Source organism: Stenella coeruleoalba (genome assembly GCF_951394435.1).
Source record: "Stenella coeruleoalba genome assembly, chromosome: 16".
Lineage (NCBI taxonomy): Eukaryota > Metazoa > Chordata > Mammalia > Artiodactyla > Delphinidae > Stenella > Stenella coeruleoalba.
The window spans coordinates 29,175,493-29,199,744 of NC_137162.1; the positions used below are offsets into that span (position 1 = coordinate 29,175,493).

Sequence of the window (24,252 nt, forward strand, 5' to 3'; positions counted from 1 at the left end):
GGACATAAGTTTTCATCTCCTTTGGGTAAAAACAAGGAGCATGATTGCTAGATTGTATGGTAAGAGTATGTTTTGTTTTGTAAGAAATCACCAAACTTCCAAAGTAACCATATCATCTTGCATTCCCATCAGCATAAATGAGAGTTATGTTCCTCCACATTCTAGCTTGTATTTGGTGTTGTTAGTGTTACAAATTTTAGCCATTCTAATAGGTATAGAGTGGTATTTCATTGTTGTTTTAATTTGCATTTCCCTGATGACATATAAAGTAGAACATCTTTTCATATACTTGTTTGTCATCTGTATATCTTCTTTGGTGAGGTATCTGTCAAATTCTTTAGCCCATTTTTTAATCAGGTTGTTTGTTTTCTTATTAAGTTTTAAGTTCTTTGTATATTTTAGATAGCAGTCCTTTATTAGATATGTATTTTGCAAGTATTTTCTCCCAGTCTGTAGCTTGTCTTCTATTCTCTTGACATTGTCTTTTGCAAAGCAGAAGTTTTTAATGTTAATGAAATCCAGTTTCTTAATTATTTCTCTCATGGATCATGACTTTGGTGTCATCCCATACATTTTTATATATTATAGTTTCATTTTCATTTCATTGAAAATATTTTCTAATTCCCCTTGTGATTTATTCTTTGATTCATGGATTATTTGTTTGATTTCCAAATACTTATAGATTTCTCAAGTTACTTTCTGTTGTTGAATTCCAATTTAATTTTGTTGTGGTCAGGGCACATACATTATATGAGTTAATCCTTTTCAATATACAAGACTTGTTTTATGGCCTAGCATAGATGGTCTATCCTGAAGCATATTCTATATGCATTAGAAAAGAATGTGTTGGGTGCAGTGTTCTATAGATAATTCAGTCAGGTAAAGTTAGCTGATGATGTTACTCAAGTTTTCTATATCCTTACTGATTTTCTTTCTAGTCATTCTATTCATTATTGAGAATGTGGTATTGAAGTCTCTTTCTGTTATTATTGAATTTTCTATTTTTATTTTCAGTTTTATTAGTTTTGTTTCATTTATTTTGGTGTTCTGTTGTTGGTATGTATATGTTTGTAATTGTTATATCTTCCTGATAAATTGGCCCTTTTATCATTATAAAATGCCCCACATTGTCTCTAGTAACATTTTTGTCTTAAAGTCTATTTTGTCTCTATTAGTATAGTCATCCCAGCTCCTTTATGTTTACCATTTGCATGGCGTATCTTTTTTAATCCTTTTAACTTTCACTCTTCTGTGTCTTTGACTTTAAAATGTGTCTCTCTAGTTGGATCTTATTTTTTTACTTAGCCTGATAATTTCTGCTTTTAATTGGAGTTTTTAATCCATTTACATTTAATGTAATTGTTGATATGGTTGAACTGACATCTGACATCTTGCAATTTTCTATATATTTCATTTTTTTATTCTTCTGTTTCTCCTTTACTGTCTTTTCATTCAAAAGGGATATTGTCTAAGGTACCGTTTTAATTTCTTTTTGTTTTGTTTTAGTTATTTTCTTAGTAGTTTCTTATTATAATACATCTTAACTCATTACAATCTGCTTTAGGGTAACACTAACTTAATTCCAGTTAACTGTAGAAACTGCTCCAATAAGACTCCATTTCCCCCTCCTTTGTGCTATTATTATTCTAAGTATTACATCTTTATATGTTGTAAGCCCAACAATACAGTTTCATAGTTTTGTTTTATGCAGCTGTCATTTAAATTAGTTAAGAGCTGAGTAATGAATATTTTCAACTGTCTTTTATATTGATCTGTGCAGCTATCTTTACTGGTGTTCTTTATTTCTTTGTGCGCTTTTGAATCACCATCTACTGACATTTCGTTTCACCCTAAAAGACGTTCTTTCTTATTTCTTGTAAGGCAGATTTTCTCACAATGAATTCTGTCCTTTGTTTTTCTGGGAAGGTCTAAATTTTGCTTTCCGTTTTGAAGGATAGATTGCTGCATGTAGAATTCTTGGTTGACATTTTTTTCGGCATTTTGAATATGTCATCCCACTGTCTTCTTCTGGCCTCCATTATTTCTGGTAAAAATTCAGCTACTAATTTCATTGTGTTCTTCTGTATGTGAAGAATCATTTCAGTTCCAAAGTTTCCAACTGATAATTTTTTATAATTTCTATCTCTTTATATTTGATTAGTCAATAAAATCATACTTTCTCTTAATTTCTTATTCTTCTCTTTAGTTCTGTAAACATATTTATACTAGCAGTTTTGAAGTCCTTGTCTGCTAAGTCAAACATTTGGGTCCCCTAAGAGATAGTTTCTTTCTTTCTTTATTTTTTTCTTGTTTATGGGTCACACTCTCCTATTTCTTTGCATGTTGTAATTTTGTTGTTGTTGAAAACTATACGTTTTAGATAATATGTTGGAGCAAATCTGGATTCCAAATCCTCCATTCCAGAGGTTATTTTTGTTTTTTCTTTTCTGTTCATTTGTTTGTTTAGTCACTTCCTGGACTAGTTCCATAGAGTCTTGCATCATGTAGCTGCTAGTATCTCTTAAGTTTTTTATTTTTAAATTTTTTTTTTATTTTTAAGGCCAGCTTCCTAGGGGTTGCCCCTGAGTCAGCATAGCTTAATAGTGAGATGATGATTGATCAGAGGTTGTGTTTACCTTGAGCTAATAAGGCTTTCACCCTTTGCCAGTAGATCTGTGTGTGGGTTTGGGAACACTTTCAAAATTTAGGCAGTTTACAAGTCTGATTGGCTTTTACTTTTTGACATGCCTTCTCATGTCTCCTTTATGAGTGTACTAGGTTTCACATTCATCTGGGAATGCATGGATAGCTAGTGCCCTCTCCAGTCCCTCCTGAGCATGCACAGCCTTCCAGACTACAGGGGGTGTTTGTGGGCTTATCAAAATCCTCAATGGCTTTCTTATTCCTCAAATCTCCCTGTTACATTTCTTGCAAGTCTGCTGGTCTGTTTCTTGCCCCTACCAGTGTCAAAACCTGAAGCTACCCAAGATGTTGGCCTTGCCTGGGATATGTGCTTCATTTCGAATCAAGTTAGCCCCCTCCAGCAGTGGAGCTGCTGGTTTTTAGGACTTTACTTGTCTATTTAGAACTACCAAGTTAACAGAAACTGGGGGAGGGGATTTTGCTCTAAGTTATTTCACTCAGCCACTTTGCTATTATTGAACATTAAGGTTTTTCTAACTTTTTGATACAAGGACCATCTTTATGAAGCTTTCTTTTCTTACCATTTGTATTAGTTTCCTAGGCCTATCATGACAAGCTCAGTGGTATAAAACAACAAATATTGGGCTTCCCTGATGGCACAGTGGTTGAGAGTCTGCCTGCTGATGCAGGGGACACTGGTTCGAGCCCTGGTCTGGGAAGATCCCACATGCCGCGGAGCATCTGGGCCCGTGAGCCATGGCCACTGAGCCTGCGCGTCCGGAGCCTGGGCTCCGCAACGGGAGAGGCCACAACAGTGAGAGGCCTGCGTACCAAAAAAAAAAACAAAAAACAAAACAAAAAATATATATATTTTTCAATCACAGTTCAGGAAGTCTGAAATCAAAGCATTGCCAGGTTTAATTCCTTCTGGAATCTCTAAGAGAGAATCTATTCCATTCCTCTCTCTAGCTTCTAATAGCTGCCAACAAGCCTTGGCATTGCAGCATCCCTTCCATCTTTGCCTCCATCAATACATGGCCTTCCTCCCTGTGGGTCTGTGTACCTGAATCTCCCTCTCCTTTCTCTAAAAAGACACCAGTCATTGGATTTAGAACACATCCTAATTCCATATGACCTCATCATAAATAATTACTTAAGTAATTACTTCTTCAAAGATCCTATTTCCAAATAAGGTCACATTCTGAAGTTTTGTGTTGACATGAATTTTGAGGGACACTATTCAACTCAGTACACCATTTATTATAAAGTATCATTTGAAAATCAGTACGGTCTCTCTGTTGTGGATTAGTTGATCTTTTGCGAAGATTAGTTTGAAAATAAATAGAATGGTAAAGTGGCATTTGACTTTTTAGTTGGAATAGTTTCTCAAGTTAAGCTAGCTTGCACCCTCTTTTTGGTTACTTTGTTTACATTATTAAGAAAAGGCAGAGAGATCTGTGGACAGGAAAGAATTGGCAGAACCTCACTCTACTCAACTCTGACTTGCATGTCTGCTTTTAATCTAGAGCCAAATAACTATCGGACCATGCGTGGCCGGGCAGTAAATGGCAGCCAGTTGGGAAAGGATTACATCCAGCTGAAGAGCCTGTTACAACCCATCCGGATTTACTCCAGAGCCAGCTTGTATGGCCCTAATATTGGGCGGCCCAGGAAGAACGTCATCACCCTCCTAGATGGGTAGGTCAGATTATTTAGCAGTTTTTAAAACATTGTTCATTAAATGTAATGAATTAATGTATTTGCATTTTTCCTGGTTATTTCTGGTCTTAAGAAGGGCAGAGAGACTTTTTCATAGTGACATCTCCCACCATAAATCAGGGATTCTCTACCAAACAGTGGAAGAATTTATCTCTTCAGGCCTTCCACAGTCAGCAGAAGAGGGTGGGATTGGGAGGGATATCACAACCTCCAGAACAGCTGGAAAGGATGTGTTGTTTTAGAAAGCACATTTATATTACAGCATTGCATAACATCACTTAATATTTTTTAAAAGGCAAAATATTATCTACTGTATTCTTGGGACCTCTTACAGAAGGTGAAACTTGACAAAATCCTGGACAGTGGATCTGGGTTAAAAAGTTGAGAAACACTACAAATGCTTATACATTAAAGCACAGCTTAACAGATAGATTTGTTAGGTATTCTAGAGAATTGCTATCATGTGATTTATTTAATTTTGACTGAATCTAACAATCACTTTTTAAGCAGTGGTTATGGATGCAGCACTATGTTAAATGCTCTCTTCCCCAGTCCTGCTGGTGGGCCAGGCCCAGATTAAATAAGTGGAACATATATGCATGTTGGGTCCAGTTATGCAGGGTTGGAGTGGATGTCTGAGGGAATAGCATGAGGAAGACTGAAGATATATGTTGAATCAAAGACTCAAAGAGGATACGTAACTACATCAGAGAGGGTAGGAACAAGGAAGCTGGGAGAGGCAGGAATTCATGTGACATACAGAGTATGCACCAAGGCACACCTTTTGTGCAGCATCCTGTCATATTCTGGGACAGGTGTGGTTATTCCTACAAATTCAAAGACAAGTAAGATGTTTTCCAGTGAAGTGTACAGCCCAAGTAAGGTTAGATAAATGCTGTACAAGTATAGACAGATACGTTCCAGTAGCAAGAAACCTCTGGCCAACCTCCTGAATGGCCCTTGTGGCTTGATGGCTCTTATGACCCTCTCTCTTCCCTTTTGTGGTAGCTTAGTCTTGATCTAAGCTAATTAATGTAGCAGACATTATTGAAGGCTTGGGAAGCCGGAAGGATTTACACTGTAACAACATTAACAGCCTGAGGTTTAATTTTAGGCATTTTCGTCTTTACAAAGAATCCCCAAGCCCTTATTTTAATTCCTATCCTTTCCCCATCCTTCATTTTTCTCTCCTTCTCTCTCAGTAGGAACTTCCGTTTTCTCTTGCAGAACAATTTTCTGACGTTGACTCCTACCTACAAATGCAGCTCTGGGCTTCCCTTTGCATACTTTTGCTGAACTTTGAAATTACTCTGTGTGTGTGTGTGTGTGTGTGTGTGTGTGTGTGTGTGTGTGTATGGGGGGGATGGTGATGGAGAAGTTGGTTTTATTTTACATGCTTTAATTAGGGGATAAGAATCACATGTGTAGAACATTTTCACAGTTCATAATACACAATCAAGCAAAGACAAATAACTATCACTTGAGTCCACATAGTTATTCTTTTAGATTATACCTTTTCTTTAATGATTTGATTAATATATTTTCATGGGACTGACAGTCTTCTCAGTAGCATGACCCTGTATCAATCATTCATTCATTCTGCAAATACTTGTTGAATAATTGCTATGTTCCAAGTACTATGTTAGGAACTGGGAATGTAAAAATAAACAAAAATAGATACTTTCTCTGCCCTCATGGAGTATATAATATGGTAGGGGAGACATAGACAATAATCAACTTATCTTAAGACTAAAACAGTACCAAGGAGAGGTACATGGTACTATGAATGACTGTAAGTGCTGGGATTTGACTAAGTTAGGTGGTTGGAAGGGTTCCCTAAAGGAGTCACACTTAAGAAGAACAAGCACATGAAAAGATACTCAACATTGCTAATCATCAGAGAAATGCAAGTCAAAACCACAATGAGATATCACCTCACACCTGTCAGAATGGCTATCATCAAAAAGACCACAAATAATAAATGTTGGTGAGGATGTAGAGAAAAGGGAACCCTAGTAGACTGTTGGTGGGAATGTAAGTTGGTGCAGCCACTTTGGAAAACAGTATGGAGATTCCTCAAAAAGCTAAAAATAGAGCTACCATATGATCCAGCAATCCCACTTGTGGGTATATATCTGAAGAAAATGAAAACACTAATTCAAAAAGATATATGCACTCCAATATTCATAGCAGCATTATTTACAATAGCCAAGATATGAAAGAAACCTAAGTGTCCATCAACAGATGAATGGATAAAAATGTGGAATGGAATATTACTCATCCATAAAAAAGAATGAATTTTGCCATTCACAGCAACATGGATAGACCCGAGGGGTACTATGATTAGTGAAATAAGCCAAACAGAGAGAGACAAATATAGTACGTTATTACTTATATGTGGAAAATAAAAAATTAAAAAATGAATGAATATAAAAAACAGAGTCACAGGTACAGAAAACAAACTAGTGGTTACCAGTCAGGGGGAAGGGGCAAGATAAGTGTAGGAGATTAGGAGGTACAAACAAACTACTATGTATAAAATAAAAAAGCTACAAGGATATATTGTACAGCATGAGAAATATAGTCAATATTTTACAATAACTTTTAAAAATTTTTTTCAGTTTTGACAGTCTAGGGTTGTATTTTTTTAAATTAATTAATGTATTTATTTTTGGCTGTGTTGGATCTTTGTTGCTGCGTGTGGGCTTTCTCTAGTTGCAGCGAGCGGGGGCTAATCTTGGTTGCAGTGCTCTGGCTTCTCATTGCGGTGGCTTCTCTTGTTGCAGAGCATGGGCTCTAGGCGCCTGGGCTTCAGTAGTTGTGGCTCACGAGCTCTTGAGTGCAGGTTCAGTAGTTGTGGCCCACGGGCTCAGTTGCTCTGCAGCATGTGGGATCTTCCCAACCCAGGGCTTGAACCTGTGTCCCATGCATTGGCAGGTGGATTGTTAACCACTGCGCCACCAAGGAAGTCCTACAATAACTTTAAATGAAGTATAATCTATAAAAATGTTGAATCACTATGTTGTACACCAGCAATAATGTAATATTGTAAATCAACTATACTTCAATTTTTAAAAATTCATTAAAAATAAATAAAGTGTGATCTGAAGAATGAGTAAGGTGTTAACTAGACAAAATGAGAAGTAAACAGTATCAGTGTTCTTGGAAGAAAGATAAGTATGTGCAAAGGCCCTAAGGATGAAAAAAGGGCCAGATTGGCTAAAGAAAGGTATAGCTAGAGAAGTAATTAGGAGTCATATTATATAGGGACTTACAGGCATAGTGAAGGGCTTAGAATTTCTTCTAAGTGCAGTGAGACAAATACTGAATGTTTTTAAGCTTGGGAGAGAAATAATTTGACTTATTATACAAAAAGTATGCTGTGTCTCCTCTATGAAAAATGGATTGGAGAGGAGGCAGGGAAATTGGTGAGAAGGCTGTTGTAGGAGTGCACATAATGACGGGAACCTGAATTGGGTTGTGGCAGTGGAATATATTGTTGGAGGTAGAAACCACAGGACTTGATATATTGGATAAGTGTATGGTGATGTGACACAGGGATGTGTAAGTTACTGGGTGGATTTATTATCATTTACGAAGATGGGAAGATAGGGGGAATAACTTGTTCTGGGGAAAAAAATCATGACTTTAGGTTTCATGTTATGTTTATTGTGCTTGAATCTAAATGGAGATGTCAAGTATATCCTTGAATATGAGTCAAGGGATCAAGGTCTCTGCTAGAGATATTAATCTTAGTGGTCATTATCATGCAAATGGGATTTAAGGCCATCATGGGAATATAAGAGATCTGTTAGAATATGGAAAGAAAAGAGACAGAGACTTAGGAGAGAGCCCAGAGGAACTGTCACATTTAGAGATGTGAGAAAAGAAGGATAGCCTTAGAGGTAGGAGGAAAGGGAGAGATTGAGGTGTAGGAACCAAGAAAAGAAAGTTTTAAATAAGGAGGGAGTGCTGCTAGAAGTCCAGGAGGTCAAGTAATAGAAAGACAGAAAAGTGCCATTGAACTTGGCAACATGCAGGTTGGTGACCTTGAGAAATATAGTTCAGCGGAGTGGTGGAACAGAAGTCAGATCACAATAGTTTGAAGAGTGAATGGAGGGTGAGAAATTGGAAACAATAATGTGGACAACTCTTAGGAGAATTCTTACTGTGAAGGAAAGTAGAAAAATGAAGGGAGATTTGGGGTCAAGGACGATAATGGCATTTTTTCCCCTTTAATTTAATGTGGGAGACAGCAGAACAGGTTTGTATTTTGAGACTTATCCAGGAGAGAAGAGATAGATGATACAAGAGATCAAGGATATAACCAAAATGAGAAGTTCTTTAAGGCTAGAAGAAATGGAATCCAGAGGAATTGGCCTTCATTAAATGGAGGGACAGTTATACCATGGTAACCGAAAGTAAGAAACAAATATTTTTCTATGTCAGAGATTAAAAAGTCATACTGAGGAGACACTTCTACCCAGTATATAAGGTATAGTTAAGGCATCCCAGTTTGTGTACATGGTGTAATTTTGGACACATAGATGCTAGTTTGTTGTGAATAAGTCAAGAACTTGGACACAATAGTTGGCAACAGATGAAAGAAATGATCATGTGACTGGGTGGTGTGGTGACAAGTGGTGAGGCCTACTTCCCCATGCCTCCGAAAACTAATAGCACTCAAGAGACTAGAAAAAATTACATAGGGCAAGAAGGAAAGGTATTGATGAACATTTTTTTTCTTTTATGTGCCAGAAAAAATGGGTATTTACCTTTCTTAATGTGTATGTACTAAATATACATATATATCTTTAAACACATAAACTTTAAACACATAAACATATAACTTTAAACACATAAACATTCCCAGTGACTCAACCAACAATAACAAAAATGTCAGCACTCTAAATTACCAGCTCTGTAGTTTTTCCAATCCTCCTGGTTATACAGCTATAATTTTACGTAGTTGTGATCATTGTATATGCATCATTTTGAATTCTGCATTTTTTGCCCATTGCTTTATATTGCCCCTTCCTTATTTCTACATAGTTCTCGTATTTGTCATTCTTAATACCAGTAAAATATTCCATTGCATTAATATACTGAATTCTGGCTAAGCATTCCCTCACTGCTGGGCATTTGGGCTGTTTCTGGTTTTTGTCTGTAATATATAGCACAGCTGTAAACATCTTTATACAAATAGGTTTTTAAAAAATTTCTTTTGAATTACAGCCTTGGGCTGTATTCCAAAAAGCTGGGTTTCTGGGTCAAAGTACTGTATATAATAATTTTTATGGCTCTTGTATTTGTTGCCAAATTTCTTTTCAGAACAGTTTCACCAGGTTGAAGGGCAACAATGTATTAGTGTATCTTTTTCCCAATACTCTACAACAATGAGTATTACTTTTATTAATTTACTGTTTTAATTAATGCAAGATTGTACCTCATGGTTGTTTAAATTTGAATCCTGTTAACTGTGAAAAGAACCAAACATTTTCCAAAACTTTATGTTGTCTCCTTTCCCCTTATTCCACATTTGACTAATGACACAATAACCATTTTGCCTGAGGCACAGACCAGGAGGTCATTTTAGATTCATTCCTCTCCTTTGTTCACAGTCTCCATTAGTTAGTTATTAAGTTTTGTTATTTCTGACTTCTTAGTATCACTCATATCCCATCTTCCTTTCATTTTTATTTTAAACTTTATCATTTTTCCTCCTAAACAATTTCTCCATATCTAGTCTCAGACTCTAATTTCTCCTTACAGATTTCTGAGTAGTTTTTTTAAAATGCAACATGTGGTCAAGTCACTCTTGCTTGAAATCCAAACCCTTTCACATGTACCCTGGCCTTTAGGGTCCAGTAGCTCCCTTCTTTGCAGCTAGTCAGTAGCTACACACCCTTGCACAACCTGCACTTAGTACATCAAAGTATATGTCCATCTTAGAAGATGCCACACTTTTTTACCTTTGCACCTTTTTATTTTGTGTCATTTTCTTTGGAATACCACTCTCTTCCCTTATTTTTTCTTTCCAATAGATCTTCTCTGACATCTTCAGGCAGGATTTCTTATCACCTCCTCTGTCCTTATATGGTACTTTATATTTCTGCTATAGCACTTATCAAATTGATGATAACTTACTTATTTACCTATCTGCCTCCCCTAACAGACTGTAGACTAAGGTCAAGACTCTGTCTATGTTTTATTGATTCTGTAGCCTTCAGAATCTAGGAATAGCTTTAGTTTTATAGAGCCAAACTAATTTTTAAGCTTAAAAAAGCTTAAAACTACTTAGGTATTTACTGGACTATATAGGACTATCTTCCCAGTTAGGATATGAACAAACAGAGATAGAATCTTCATGTTTGTGTCTTCAGATACTACTTATGTTGCCTGGAATATGGGAAGTACTTAATAAAATACTTGTTATATTATTTTCATTTCCTCATTCAGGAACTGGCTCTTCCCAGTTATTGATTTTTATCTAAAGGCATAAGTAGTGTTCTTTAGGGTTTTATTATTTTCCTCTGCTTTTCTTTTGTAAACTATTATGCATCATCTATGTAACGACAATTTTATCTTAATGTATTGCTTTTCTTATTACTTTGAAATATGTTTTTATTGCTTCAGAAGTTACTTTTTATTATAGTTGTTCTTATCCATTTTCTTGTTGGTTGTCTTTTCTGTTTCTTTCCTTACACAGTTAGGATAAAGTTACTACTTCATTTTCACATAGCCTTTTTAAAATGTTTTAATTTTCAATGTTAGGCTTTTTAACTTATTTGGAGTTTATTGCCGTATGTACTATAGAGTAAGGACCTAATCTATTTTTTGGTGATGTGACAGTGTCAAGAAAAGCAGGTATTCATTGAAAGCATGTTTACTGAGGCTTTTTGGGGGGCTTTTAAACCATAGGGAGATGAATACTAAATTATCTCTCAATAAACATTTATTGAACAGCTATTTCATGTTTGATCCTTGCTTAAGTGTTGGGTTTATATTGATGAATAAAGCCAAAGTGACTCTTATTCTCTTGGAGCTTAGCAAGACAGAGCCACAGTAAATAAGAAAACAAATTATCCCAAATTGTGTATAATTCTGTGAAGGAAATGATCAAGATACCTGGAATTGGAGGATTTATTTGGACAAGGTGATCAGAGAAGACTTATCTGAGGAACAATTTATTTAAGCCAAGAACAAAAGAATAAGAAGGAGCCAACTGTTCAAAGATCAGAGTGAAAAAAGTTTTAGATAGAGGTGGTAGGTTGTGTTTGTCAATGTCCTGAATCAGAAACAAGGTTAAGGCATTTGACCAATAGAAAGATGGGCATTATAGTGAGCAAAAGGAGAGCAGTAGGAGATGAGAATGCATGGACAGGCAAGGACCAGATCATTACTGAACCATGCATACCATGGAAAAGAGGTTGTGTATTTTATTCTCTGAGCAATGGAAAGCTATTACAGGGTTTTTATAAGGGCAGCAACATGTACCAGAGTCTACTCTGTTTTGTGTGCCAAATAGATTTTAAGGTGCAAAAGTAAGAAATCAAAAGAGTTCAGTAAGGAGGGTTTTCACTATGAGGTGTGTGTGATTGGGTTAAGGTAATGGCAGAAGAGATGGAGAGAAGTTAAGGTAGACTTGTTTGTTGATGGATATCCCAGCAAGGTGGGGGTGAGAGAATAGGAGGAATTAATAAAGGATGATTTCCACCTTTTGAACGTTAGCATCTCTCTTTCAAGAGCCATCACATGCAGAAAAGGGAGGTTTTCATAAAGAAGTTACACCAAAATGAACACATATTCATACTCAGGAAACTATCTCTGGAGCAACAAAAGATGACTTTAAACTACATTGGCGGGCTTCCCTGGTAGCGCAATGGATAAGAATCTGCCTGCCGGGCTTCCCTGGTGGCACAGTGGTTGAGAGTCCACCTGCCAATGCAGGAGACGCGGGTTCGTGCCCCGGTCCAGGAAGATCCCAAATGCCGTGCATCAGCTAGGCCCGTGAGCCATGGCCACTGAGCCTGCGTGTCCGGAGCCTGTGCTCCGCAACGGGAGAGGCCACAACAGTGAGAGGCCCACGTACCGAAAAAAAAAAAAAAAAAAAAAGAATCTGCCTGCCAATGCAGGGGACACGGGTTCAATCCCTGGTCCAGGAAGATCCCACATGCCACGGAGCAACTAAGCCAATGCACCACAACTACTGAAGCCCATGCACCGTGCTCTGCAACAAGAGAAGCCCGCGCACCACAAGGCAGAGTAGCCCCCACTCGCTGCAACTAGAGAAAGCCTGCATGCAGTAACGATGACCCAACACAGCCAAAAATAAATAAATAAAATAAAAATAAAAATAAATCAACTACATTGGGTGTGCTTCAAGTTCAGGATAGTGATCTGAGCACAAGCTCCATTTCCTTCTGGAACATCCTCCCAACTCCTATTAAAAACTGATAAAAAACAATTCTGTAATAACAAGCACATGAAAGAGGGATCATTAGCAGATGAGAGACTTCTGACAGATTTCTATAAGACAGTAAACAGATGGAAGCCTGTTGACAGAGTAATCAGAGTGAGGAAGTGGCAACCCAGAGAACCTGGGCTCTGAGAAAAGATAGAGAATCTGTCCTGCAGATAGGCTCAGAGGCCAGAGAGGGTAAGGTGGGAAAGGGAGACCAAGCCAAGGGGTTAATATGAAAGTCTGTCTTCATAGGGACTACACCCACAACTCAACTCTCCCCTCCATCATTTTAAGTCCCCTACCCTGCCTACAGAGCAAAGACAGCTCAGTCTGTTATGTCCTAGCAAATGCCAAACCAATAGTTAGGAGTCTTCACCAAAAAAATACTGCCGGAATACCAGGGGATGAGCTAGTATTGCTAAGGTGGAGTTGCTTCTGCATAGTAAAATGCTGAGTAGAGCACTGTGGGATACCCTAGCCCAAAGGCTATCTGTGGCCTCCCTCTTCCCTCTCTAAAGGGAAGTGTGTTGGTCAACAAGCTCTGACCATAAAATAGAGATTCCAGGGAAAGGAGAGACTTATCAAAAAAAACCCCCATATATTCAACAGCTTAGAAAAATCTGCACCTACTACCTAGAAGAATCTATTTAGTCCCCAATTTAAAAAAATAAATAGATAGGCAAAGATCACAAGATGTAAGAAGGAAACAAGTAACATAAAAGAGAAAAACCAAGACGAATACATTTTAAAAATTGACCCAAGAAGAATTATAATTCAAGATCAGAACTAGAAAAGTAAAAAGCTATAATTAGTATCCTTATAAAGATATAGTAAGATACTGTATTTATATATACTGTATTTTGTATACAGAGCAAAAAATATTTTTAAAAACAAAATATATAATTGCTGAAATTAAGCCCAATAAATGTAAGGTAATGATTTCTTAGATACAACACTGAAAGCATAAGTGATAAAAGAAAACACTGATTAGCTGGACCTCATAAAAATTAAGAACTTTTGTGCATCAAATGATACCATCAAGAAGGTGAACAGACACACAAAATAGGAGAAAATATTTGCAAGTCATACAGCTGATAAGGAATTTATACACAGAATATATATATATATATATATATATATATATATATATACACACACACACACACACATATAAATTCTTACAACTCAACAGTAATATGACAACCTGTTTAAAAATGACCAAAAGGGATTTGAATAGGCATTTCTCCAAAGAATACATACAAATGGCCACTAAGTACATGAATAGATGTTCCACATCATTAGTCACTAGGAATGTGCAAATCAAAATCACAGTGAGATACAACTTTACATCCACTAGGATGGCTACAATCAAACAGACATACAAAAGCAAATGTTGGAGAGGACGTGGAGAAATTGGAACACTCATACACTGCTGGAGGGCATATAATATGGTGCAACTACTTTGGAAAACAGACTGGCAATTACTTGAAAGGTTAAACATAGAGTTACCATATGACTTAGCAATTCCACTTCTAGGTATATACCCAAGAGAAATGAAAACATATGTCCACACAAAACTTGTACACAATTATTTATTGTGGCATCATTCATAATAGCCAAAAAGTAGAAATAACCCAAATGTCCATCAACCAATGAATGGATAAATAAAATTCAGTAAATCTATACAATGGAATATTACTTGAAAATAAAGAGCACTGAAGTACCAACACATGTTGTCAGAGATGAACCTTGAAATCATCATGCTAACTGAAAGAAGCCAGTCACAAAAGCCCACACAGTGTATGGTTTCCTTTATATGAAATGTCCAGAATAGGCAAATCTATAGAGACAAAAAGCAGATTGGGTTGCCTAGACTGGTGAAGTTTTCAGGGAAATGGAGAGTGACTGCTCATGGGAATGGGGCTTCTTTTTGAAATTAAATATTCTAAAATTAGATTATGTTGATAGTTGCACAAATTTGTAAATATAATAAAAAATATTGAACTGTACAGTTAATGAGGGAATTATATGGTATTAAATTTTATCTCCAAAATGCAGTTGAGTCCAATAAAAGAATTATAAGATAAAATCAAGGAAATCTCCCATACACAGAGTGTTGGACAGAGACAAAAAATTTGGGATGAAATCTTACTGGTATAAAAGATCAGTTCAGGATCCCCAGCAGCTGTCTCATAGGATATCCAGATCCAGAAACAAGGAAGAAAATTATGGTTACAGAAAGAAAAAACCTTATCAACCTTTACAATGTAAAATTAAGGGGACAGTTTACAGAAAATAGGTGGTAAAAATGGAGAGAAGAAATATGACCCACATGGCTGATATCCTCTCATAATATGTGTGGAGTTGGAAAATATTGTCTAAGCCATTGAAATAATAAATTGAGATGTGGAGAAGAGGAGGCCCAGTAAACCACGCACATGGAGTTAACCCTTGGTTAGAATGAATTATGGCAGCATTTCCTTAAATGTGCTCTGGAAAATATCAGTTCTGCAGGATAACAACGTTATGTGGAGGCGGAAAAAAGTAAAAGCTTCCATAGTCAAGTAAGTTTGAGAAATACTGGGATATACAAACGTACTGAAACACTTCCCAGCATCTTTATTACATTAGTTTACATTCTGAATCTCCAAGAAGGGGATTTAGCATGCAGAATTTAAAAAATTTATTTGACCGTAGTCTTATTTTCCAAGAGTATCTTGAGGGACTCGTGTTCCACTAACATGTTTGGACATCACTGACTTGGAATATGAGCCCTGCTTTAGGTGAGATATGGCCATAGAGCAAACAATAGCAAAAGAATTACAATTTGGAGAACTCAGGACTTGGACCATTTCAATAGCCCCATTACTGGTCTATTTGGTTCCATTCTTGTCCTCTCCAGTCTATTCACCACTCAGCTGCCAGAAAATCTTTTACAGACATAATTCACATGATGTCAGTCATTTGCTGAAGACTCTTTAATGACTTTTCATTGCTCTTAGAATAAAATTTAATCTCCTTACCACATCCAGCAAGGCTCTACAATGAGCAGTCTGGCTGCTGCCCAGCTCTTCATTCTTATCTTCTCCAGATTTCTCTTTTCCTTACTTCACTCAGGCCTCACTGGCCTGCTATGTGCTAAGTTTCTCTCTTTTTTTTTTTTTTTTTTTTTTGGTGGGGAGCAGGGGTTGCACAACACATGCTTTTCTTTCTACCTAGGGTGTCCTCTCAGCTTGCCACATGGCTGGTTTCTCCTCACCCATCAGAGTTCTTTCTTGAATAGCCTAGCTAAGTGATTCTCTATCAGCGCACTCTGTTAGTTCTCTTTATGGCATTTATCACAAGTTATAACTGCATATTTACTGTTTATTTTTTGCTTATAGATCATAAACTCCATGAGAGCAGGAAGTTGTCTGTTGTATTTACTAATATATATTCAGTGCTGGCAAAAAACCTAGCACACGGTGGGTGCTCCAATTTGTTGAATGAAGAATGGAAGTTATACTCATATTTTACCGAGCTGCTAGTGGCATATTCTAACCTGAACCTAGGTTAGAACAGAAAGCTAGACAGGACCTTTAACTCCCATGGTGGCCCAGAGAGCTATGGAAAACATTCCAATTTGGGCAAAAAAGATAAAAGCAGGAGAATTAGGAAGGAAATAATGGTCTTTTCCATCACAGCAGACCACATTATGTATGCTGTGTGCTCAATGATCTACAAAACAGAAACAGAAAAATTGCCTTTTTATATCCAGAATTTCTATCTTTAGTTCTAATTACCAAAACTTCTACTGAGTACCTAATGCTGATTTATAGACTCCACTGGTACTCAAAGCATAGACCAACAGTGAAAGCTGTATGGGTAAGGATGGAAAGTTCACTATGTTTCTATAAACAGGCTCTCATTACGACTTTTGAAGGCCCTGGGCATTTTTGACCTCGTGGGTCACTTCCTCCATAAAGACATATTAAATCAACAGCCTTCTGTGTTCTACTGTAGTAAGTCAATATAGCAGGATTGGGGGCAAGGGTGGAAATAGCAGGAATGTAAAGAGCATACACTTAGAACTAGATGAGACCCAGATCAGCTTCTAGCTAGGTCACCTTGAATTATTTAATCTCTCTAAAACCTCATTGGTAAAATGAGGCTAATGAAATTATCTATTTCTTAGGCTTGTTGTGAAGTTAAATGAGATAATGAATTGAAAGTGCTAAGTGTAGTTCCTGGCACAATCCACACCTAAAGAAATGTCGGCTACAATTGTTAAGGACAAGTGAATTTCAAATTGAAAAGGCAGTGTTGTTTTTCTGACTTTTTGCCTATGGCTCAATGTAGCCTTCTAAGCAGTTCAGAGAACTGAATGAGATTGAAAACTAGAAAGATTAGCTAAAGTAACATTGCATTATAATGAGGGTGATCACAGCTTCTGCCTACAAACCTGCTTACACCACATTCTTGTTTGGAGTGGGAAATTGCACAGCTGGGGACAGTTTGGTGCACAGAGAAATCATCACAGTGTTATTCCTAATAATTGTTATGTTTTATTTCACCTGTGAAAGAGTATATGACTTAAACTACAGGAGGTAAGAACAATTTATTCCTCTCAGTTTATAAGAAGAGAGTTTCCTTCTCTGCCTGTAGAGAGAGGCAGGGCCTCCCAGCAGCTGTTCAGTGCTAATTAACAAGGAAGCATGGGCTACCGTAAAGGTCTGCTCCCTAGCTGAGAATTATGCTAATGACTGCTTACTTCTAAATTTGCTTTTTTTTCTTTTTTTTCCTGGACAGGACTTCTTTCTTGATTAGAGAAACAGCCTAATTCCTGACCCAAGCCCAGGGATATCAGTTATGGCTATTACGATGAAGGATGTTTCTCTCTTCTTCTGTTGTCAGAGAAGTCAGATGGGGGTTAGAACATTGGAGAAGGAGATGGGTGTCCTGGGACATAGATTTAGGTTTGACACATATGGTCTTGGGAAATATCTTCCTCACTTTCTTTTTTTCCATTCCTTTCCTCCCTTCCCCATTCTACCTTCCCTAAGAACCCTACTTTTTCTCCAAGAATGACCTACCCTAACAAGTGCTGCTGAGATCACAATATGTAAAAGGTGTGGCCCATGGTCCTCCCTCAATGGAAGCACCTGGAGAGCTTCTTTAAAATGCAGCATGAGATATAGTACAGAGAGGTCCCGAGTCCCCTTTATCCAGTTTCTCCCAACAGTGACATCTTGTGACACTATAGGACAATATCACCACTAGGACATTGGCATTGATACAGTGAAGATACAGACCATTTCCATCACCGCAGGGGTATCTCATGTCACTCTTTCATCCTTCTCATTCTCGCTCTTTACTTAAAACTCTGGCCAACCACTAATCTGTTCTCTATTTCTATAATTTTGTCATTTCAAAAATGTTACATAAATGGAATAATATAATATGCAACCTTTTAGGGTTAGATTGTCCACTCAGCATAATTCCCTGGAGATTCAACCAGGTTGCTGCATGTGTCTGTAGTTTGCTCCTTTTCGTTGCTGGTAATGTTCCATGGTGTGGGTAGACTACATTTTGTTTAACCATTCTCTCACTGAAGGAGCAAAGTATGAGAACTACTGCCCTATAATATAGACAGAGCAGGTCTTATTATCTTATTTTACAGATTAAGGAATGGAGGTACACAAACGCTAAGTTATTTACCAAGCTCACGTTTATGGGGTGCCAGCAGTGTGCCTGGCAGTACCCTTGTTTCTTCATGTATGTTATCTTGTTCATCTTCACAATGCCTTTGGGAAGTAGGCTCTCTCCATTTGAAAACATTCAGGGAGGTTAAACAACTTACCCAGGGTCACATGGCTAATACGTTGTGGAGCCAGGTCTGAAATCAAGTATCTATCTGACTCCTAGGCCCATGCTCTTCCTACTTTGTGGTGCTGTTTTCCTGAATTTTCATCTTTGAGTGAAGCCATGTGGTCTAGCATACTGGAAAAAATATATAATACTCTTCACCTTAGTTCCATAGTTTTCACTCTCATAGACTCAGCTTCATACCGGGACTTGAGCTTTTGGAAAGTCTGCTTTTCTGTGTGAAATTCTTCACGATATCTTGATGCATTTTTCTTCCTTCCCACCTGGCTCCACAGCCAGGACAAATCATATCAGGTCAGTTATAGCCTTCTTTGCCTGAATCCAGCAGCATTTTAGACTGTTGAGACATGTCTGTCATAATATTCCCCTAACCAGCACCTTCCAGCTCCAGCCATGGCCTTCCAGATCTGTTTCAACATATTCTTTCACCATCTCTCACCCCCTGCTATTTGTCTTCATTCTTATCAAGCAAACCTATTTTGTCCTTTCTGTATTATTGTCTCACATCTGCCTCCATTTTATTCCAGACATTGTTCTATAGCCTCCCTCCTCCCAAGTCCCCATTAGCAGCATGAAATAGCCTTCATCTTGGGGGCCAGTTCCAGGTAATAGTGCCTGGCACCGTATCTTGAGAAGGATTCTTAGGCCAATTCTGAGATTAGGGAAAGAGTATTGAGATCTATTACCAAGGTCTACCATGGGTTCAGAAAAAGGGAGCACATATCACAAATTTGCCATCTCTGCATGGTTAAAGCAAGGGATTTAAAGTCAGAAATGGATTTGATTCTTAGCTCTGCAACTCATTAGTTGGGTGATCTTGAGCACAGTTTCTTCATCTATAAAATGAAAGTAATAATACCTACCTTATAAGATTGTACATTATGTAAACGGCTTACCAAGTGCCTGTCAATCAGTAAGTGGTAGCTAACTTATTTTTTCCTTTCTTCATTAAGATCCTTCTTAAATTAAGCCTCATGGGTGTAACTTTTATTGGCAAGAGAGATTCTGTAGAGAGTCTCACCCCTCTCAAGAAGTCCTTGTATGTTAAAAAGTCTATAAATCTATCAAATTAAGGGAATTATAAGCTAGAAGAGAAGCCTAAATAGAGAGTTGCACTAGCCATTAAAGTCAATGAACATATAGCCATGCTATTTATCAGCCTGCTGCAAGTGTAATATTATATATAAATATGGGTGGGGAGAGAAAAAGGAAGGGAAGGAGGGAGGGAGGGAGAGAAGAAGGGAGGCTTGAAGGGAGGAATGGAAGGAGAAAGAGAAATGGAGAGAGTAGAAAGAGAGAGAGAGAGGGTGGGGAAGAAAGAGATCAATATTTTATTTCTTCTAGAGCTTAATATATAGTTAACCTAGTATAGCTTAATATATAATTAGCCATGGAAATGTAAGTGACTTTGGACCAAATAGAAGATGCCTGGTTTGCTGTAACTCAAAATGAATAATTTCCTCACAAGTTTTTCCTAGCTTTTGTGTAGAATGGCTGTCACATCTTATTCATGTTAGTTACATAACCAAAGATTCTCCTTGTGGACAAGGAAAAGAAGGATCAGGCTGCCACACTCTTACTGAAGTTTGTAGTCATTTGGACATCTAGTTCCCCATGAAGGATTTATCCTCTTTCCTGGGAGCAAAATTCAGAAACCAGTTTTCAGGGTTGCACTGTGTGGTCCAGAAGCAGAAATCAAACTCCAAAGACCATGAATAAAGATGTGCCTTATTGGGCTTCCCTGGTGGCGCAGTGGTTGGGGGTCCGCCTGCCGATGCAGGGGACACGGGTTCGTGCCCCGGTCCGGGAAGATCCCACATGCTGTGGAGCGGCTAGGCCCGTGAGCCATGGCCGCTGAGCCTGCGCGTCTGGAGCCTGTGCTCCACAACGGGAGAGGCCACAACAGTGAGAGGCCCACGTACCGCAAAAAAAAAAAAAAAAGATGTGCCTTATTATAAGAGAGAGCTGTGATATGCAGTGGGAGAGAAGGCTCCACAACATTGCAGATACGTCATATGTGCAGGTGGATAACAAAGGAAAGAAATTCTCCCAGATTTGGGGTCCCTTGGGGGAGGAAAGGAACTCTCACAATGAAAGGGGATATTTTGTTCTTTTCCATAGCAGCATATTTGCTCCAGTGGGAAAGATTCCCCAGTACTGAAACGTCTGCCTGGCACTGGCCAATTTTCTTAGGTACAGGTCCTTGCCCCTTCCCTCTCTTATCCTTTTTTGAGTGACTGGATGTCAGCATGAGCACAGACATCTTCTATTCTCTGAAATAATCTTCCAAGATTTCTGTCTTCATAATTCAGGTATGGAGACATCCAACCTTGGAAAACCAAGATCTTTCCTTTTTGTCATTATTCACATCCTGGGTCATCTTTTACTTGTTCGTTCATAGACCTAAATCTAGGGATTAGAATGGAGGTGGATGGTTGAAAACGCTTGGATAATACTGGACCCTAAACAGAATTTCACTTTCCCAATGGTATTTCACTCCTGACAGCACTAGTCTGTGTGCATGTTATTCCACCTCTAATATTACTGTTGCTGAGCATTCTGCAGCTGTGTGGAAGTTATTCATTTATGTGGTTTGGGCCAGTTTCTGAGAAACAGGCAAAACTAAGGAGCAGAAGAATCCATCAATGTTAGATTTGAACAAAGAAAATTATAATCTTTTTGGACTTGTTGTCCTCCGCAGTGCCAATATAGATATAAAAACAGAGTATGGAAATGATATAGATACACGGTAGATACAGAGAGCCCTAGTGTTCAGAGAGGGATAATGGGGCTGGGGAGAATTCACCAAATTCACCGGCTATAATGTCTATTCCATGGAGTTTTGTCTAATCAGTTTCCTTTATGTGTTATTTCTGTCATTTGTTTTTGTTTTTCTAGTTTTTTTTTTTTCAATCATTCAAAGACTTCTGAAAACAGAACATTTGCTCCATTTTAAATGAGTTTTATACACTTCTCAAAAAAACAAAGGTATGTTTAGTCATTCTGGTAGTATTCGGAAATGCATATTTTGTTTAACATTATTCCTGAATTAGATTCTTCCTCATCAGAATAAGTGTAGAAATGCTTCCATATGTTTGAAGTTGTTCTCATCATTTTGCCAAGAGGGAAAAAGGAAGAATGTAGTTTACAACAGTTTTCATATGAACATATATTTAATAATTTTTTCCCATAAAGTTAGCTAAAACAACTTTTCTACTGCTTAAATATGCTACTAAAGTTAAGATAATAATATCATTGGTCTAAACATATTAAATAGTGATTGACAAATTTTTTAAAATATTAAAATGAAATGAAAGTATATTTTACTATTTTGATTTCTTTTACAAAATAAGACTTTAGGTAAGGATCTGACTTTACTGTTTTCCCAAATAGCTACAAATCACATAGCACTATTAAAAACATGCTTCAGTTTTTCACATACTAAATTCTTTTCCATGTAATAAATTCTTATATATAAATTTTTGTAAAAAATCTCTTCTGTTCCATAGATATCCTTACTAATTCCTGATCTCTTTACTAAGATCTCCTGACTAATGCCTAGGAATGTTTTAATAATTGCAGTTTTTATGGTATATTTTAATATATGGTAGATCAGATAAATGTCTTTTCAGTATTACAGTTTTTTCAGAACATTCTTGGCTTCTTTCAGATGAATGTTAGAATGATTTTGCAAAGTTTCAAAAATATCTGATGGGATTTTTTTTATTAGGATTTCATTAAACCCATAAATTAGGTTAGGAAGAATAAATTGATTTTCCTATCCAGGATCATGGTAGGTCTTTTCCTATATTCAATTTAAAAATATTTCCCTGTAAACTATATAATATTCTATATATGGGTCCAGTATATTTCATATTTAATTATAGATATTATAGATTTTCTTTGCGGGTGGGGGAGGGGTGTGGGGAGAAAACATTAGCATTACTTTAAATGTTCCTAACTCTAGTTTTCCCATTCTTTTTATAATGTAACTTTTGATAATGGAAGGTTATTTAAAGACTTAATTATCAACCTGTAGCAGAACAAACTATTCAATGCATATGAGGCTCTCCAGATTATAGTATCATACATAACAAGTTTCCAGCTTCTAAGACACCAAATTAGATGTGTTCTTAATTGCCTGTCCAGAGCCTTTTAGCCAGGCAGGGCATTGATGATTATTTTTTCCTCCTAATTTTCTTGTGAATATGTAACTGTTATCATCAATGACTATTTACTTCAAGTTCTTTGAGGCATTTTCAGAAGGATTGGAGTACATTCACCAACACCAGCATTAAAGTCTATTCCTGGACTGCCCATCTTAGGCAATGGCATTACCACAGTTAAAACTTGGGGGTTCTCTCTTACGCCGCTTCCTCACTTAAACTCACCTACCGAGTCCTCTTGAGTGCTCCAACAGTGTTTTTTTCAACTGTGTCTTTTTTCGTTCCCACATTTCAAAGCCTCCCATCACTCTGCAGTCATCTCCCTCCATTTTGTCCACACCACACTACCTTTCACCTTTACCATAGCCAGAGTGATCTTCCTAAAACTCAAGTCTGATCCTGACACACCCTCACTTGCTTAAGCACAGGATAAATCCAACATGCAGGAGGAGCTAGCTGTATTTTACAATATTGTGTTGGGTGCTAATCATACAAAGATAAATAAGACCTCGACTTGTACCGAGATGTTAAGGAATAAAGGCCAGATGTGTTAGCATCACAGGCTAGCAACTAGTTATCTGACCAGGCTGACTTCCTACCACTCCCTTACCTCTCCCCTGATATCCAGATATCCTGGACTCCTGAGAAAACACTCACCTTGACTCTATCATGCTTTGCTCAAGCTGCTCTATGCCTGGCCTGCTCTTCATGGCAAAATCTTACCCTTCTTTCAATGCTAGATTGAAATGCTAGATTCAACCTCTTGTGAGATGTGAAGCTTTACTCAATGCTTATCCCTCTTCTAACATCACAGAAGGTAGAGCTAGCTACTCCCTTGACTGATCTCCCACAGCAGTTAGTTTGCACCAGTAATGCAACACAAAGAGACTAATTTGTCTCAGTGTCTGTCTTCTTGGCTTTACTGTGATTGTCTTATAGCAGAGGCCCTGAGTCAGTCACCTTTCGACACCTGCTCCAGCACCTAGTCTTACAAATAACACTGAAATGCTCAAGTCTGTGAGAGGAAGCCACGAGCAAAGAAGGTGCTGAGGCCTTTTATTCTTTTTCTAAAAAATAAGGTAGTGTTTTCTCAAGGCAAAAATTCAACTTATTTTTTTGCATTTTAATAATTCTTGTCCTCAGTGTAAACAGCTTGAAGGCAACATAGGGTTTGGAATCAGAAAACCTGAGTTTAGTCTGCACTACTCTATGAATTTGAACAAGTCACAGAACCTCTATGAGACTTACCAACCTCCACTGTAAATTAGAAATATCTGTCTACCAGGGCTGTTTTGAGAGTTATGTGAAATTATATACATAAGAAGCTGAAAAATATTTTATAAGAAAGCACTCTAAATGTCATTGTAATTTTTATTATGGTTATTTTTATGTGTA

The 24,252-nt window shown here is 37.4% G+C and overlaps 1 protein-coding gene across 1 annotated transcript in view; it reads left to right on the plus strand.

The window, feature by feature from the left end:
• The window catches only part of HPSE2 (heparanase 2 (inactive)), a 569,682-nt gene that overhangs the window by 322,816 nt on the left and 222,614 nt on the right, over positions 1–24,252 (plus strand). The window contains exon 5 of the mRNA XM_079900324.1: positions 4,170–4,341. Coding sequence (XP_079756450.1) covers positions 4,170–4,341 — 172 coding nt within the window. The remainder of the gene's footprint in view (positions 1–4,169; positions 4,342–24,252) is intronic.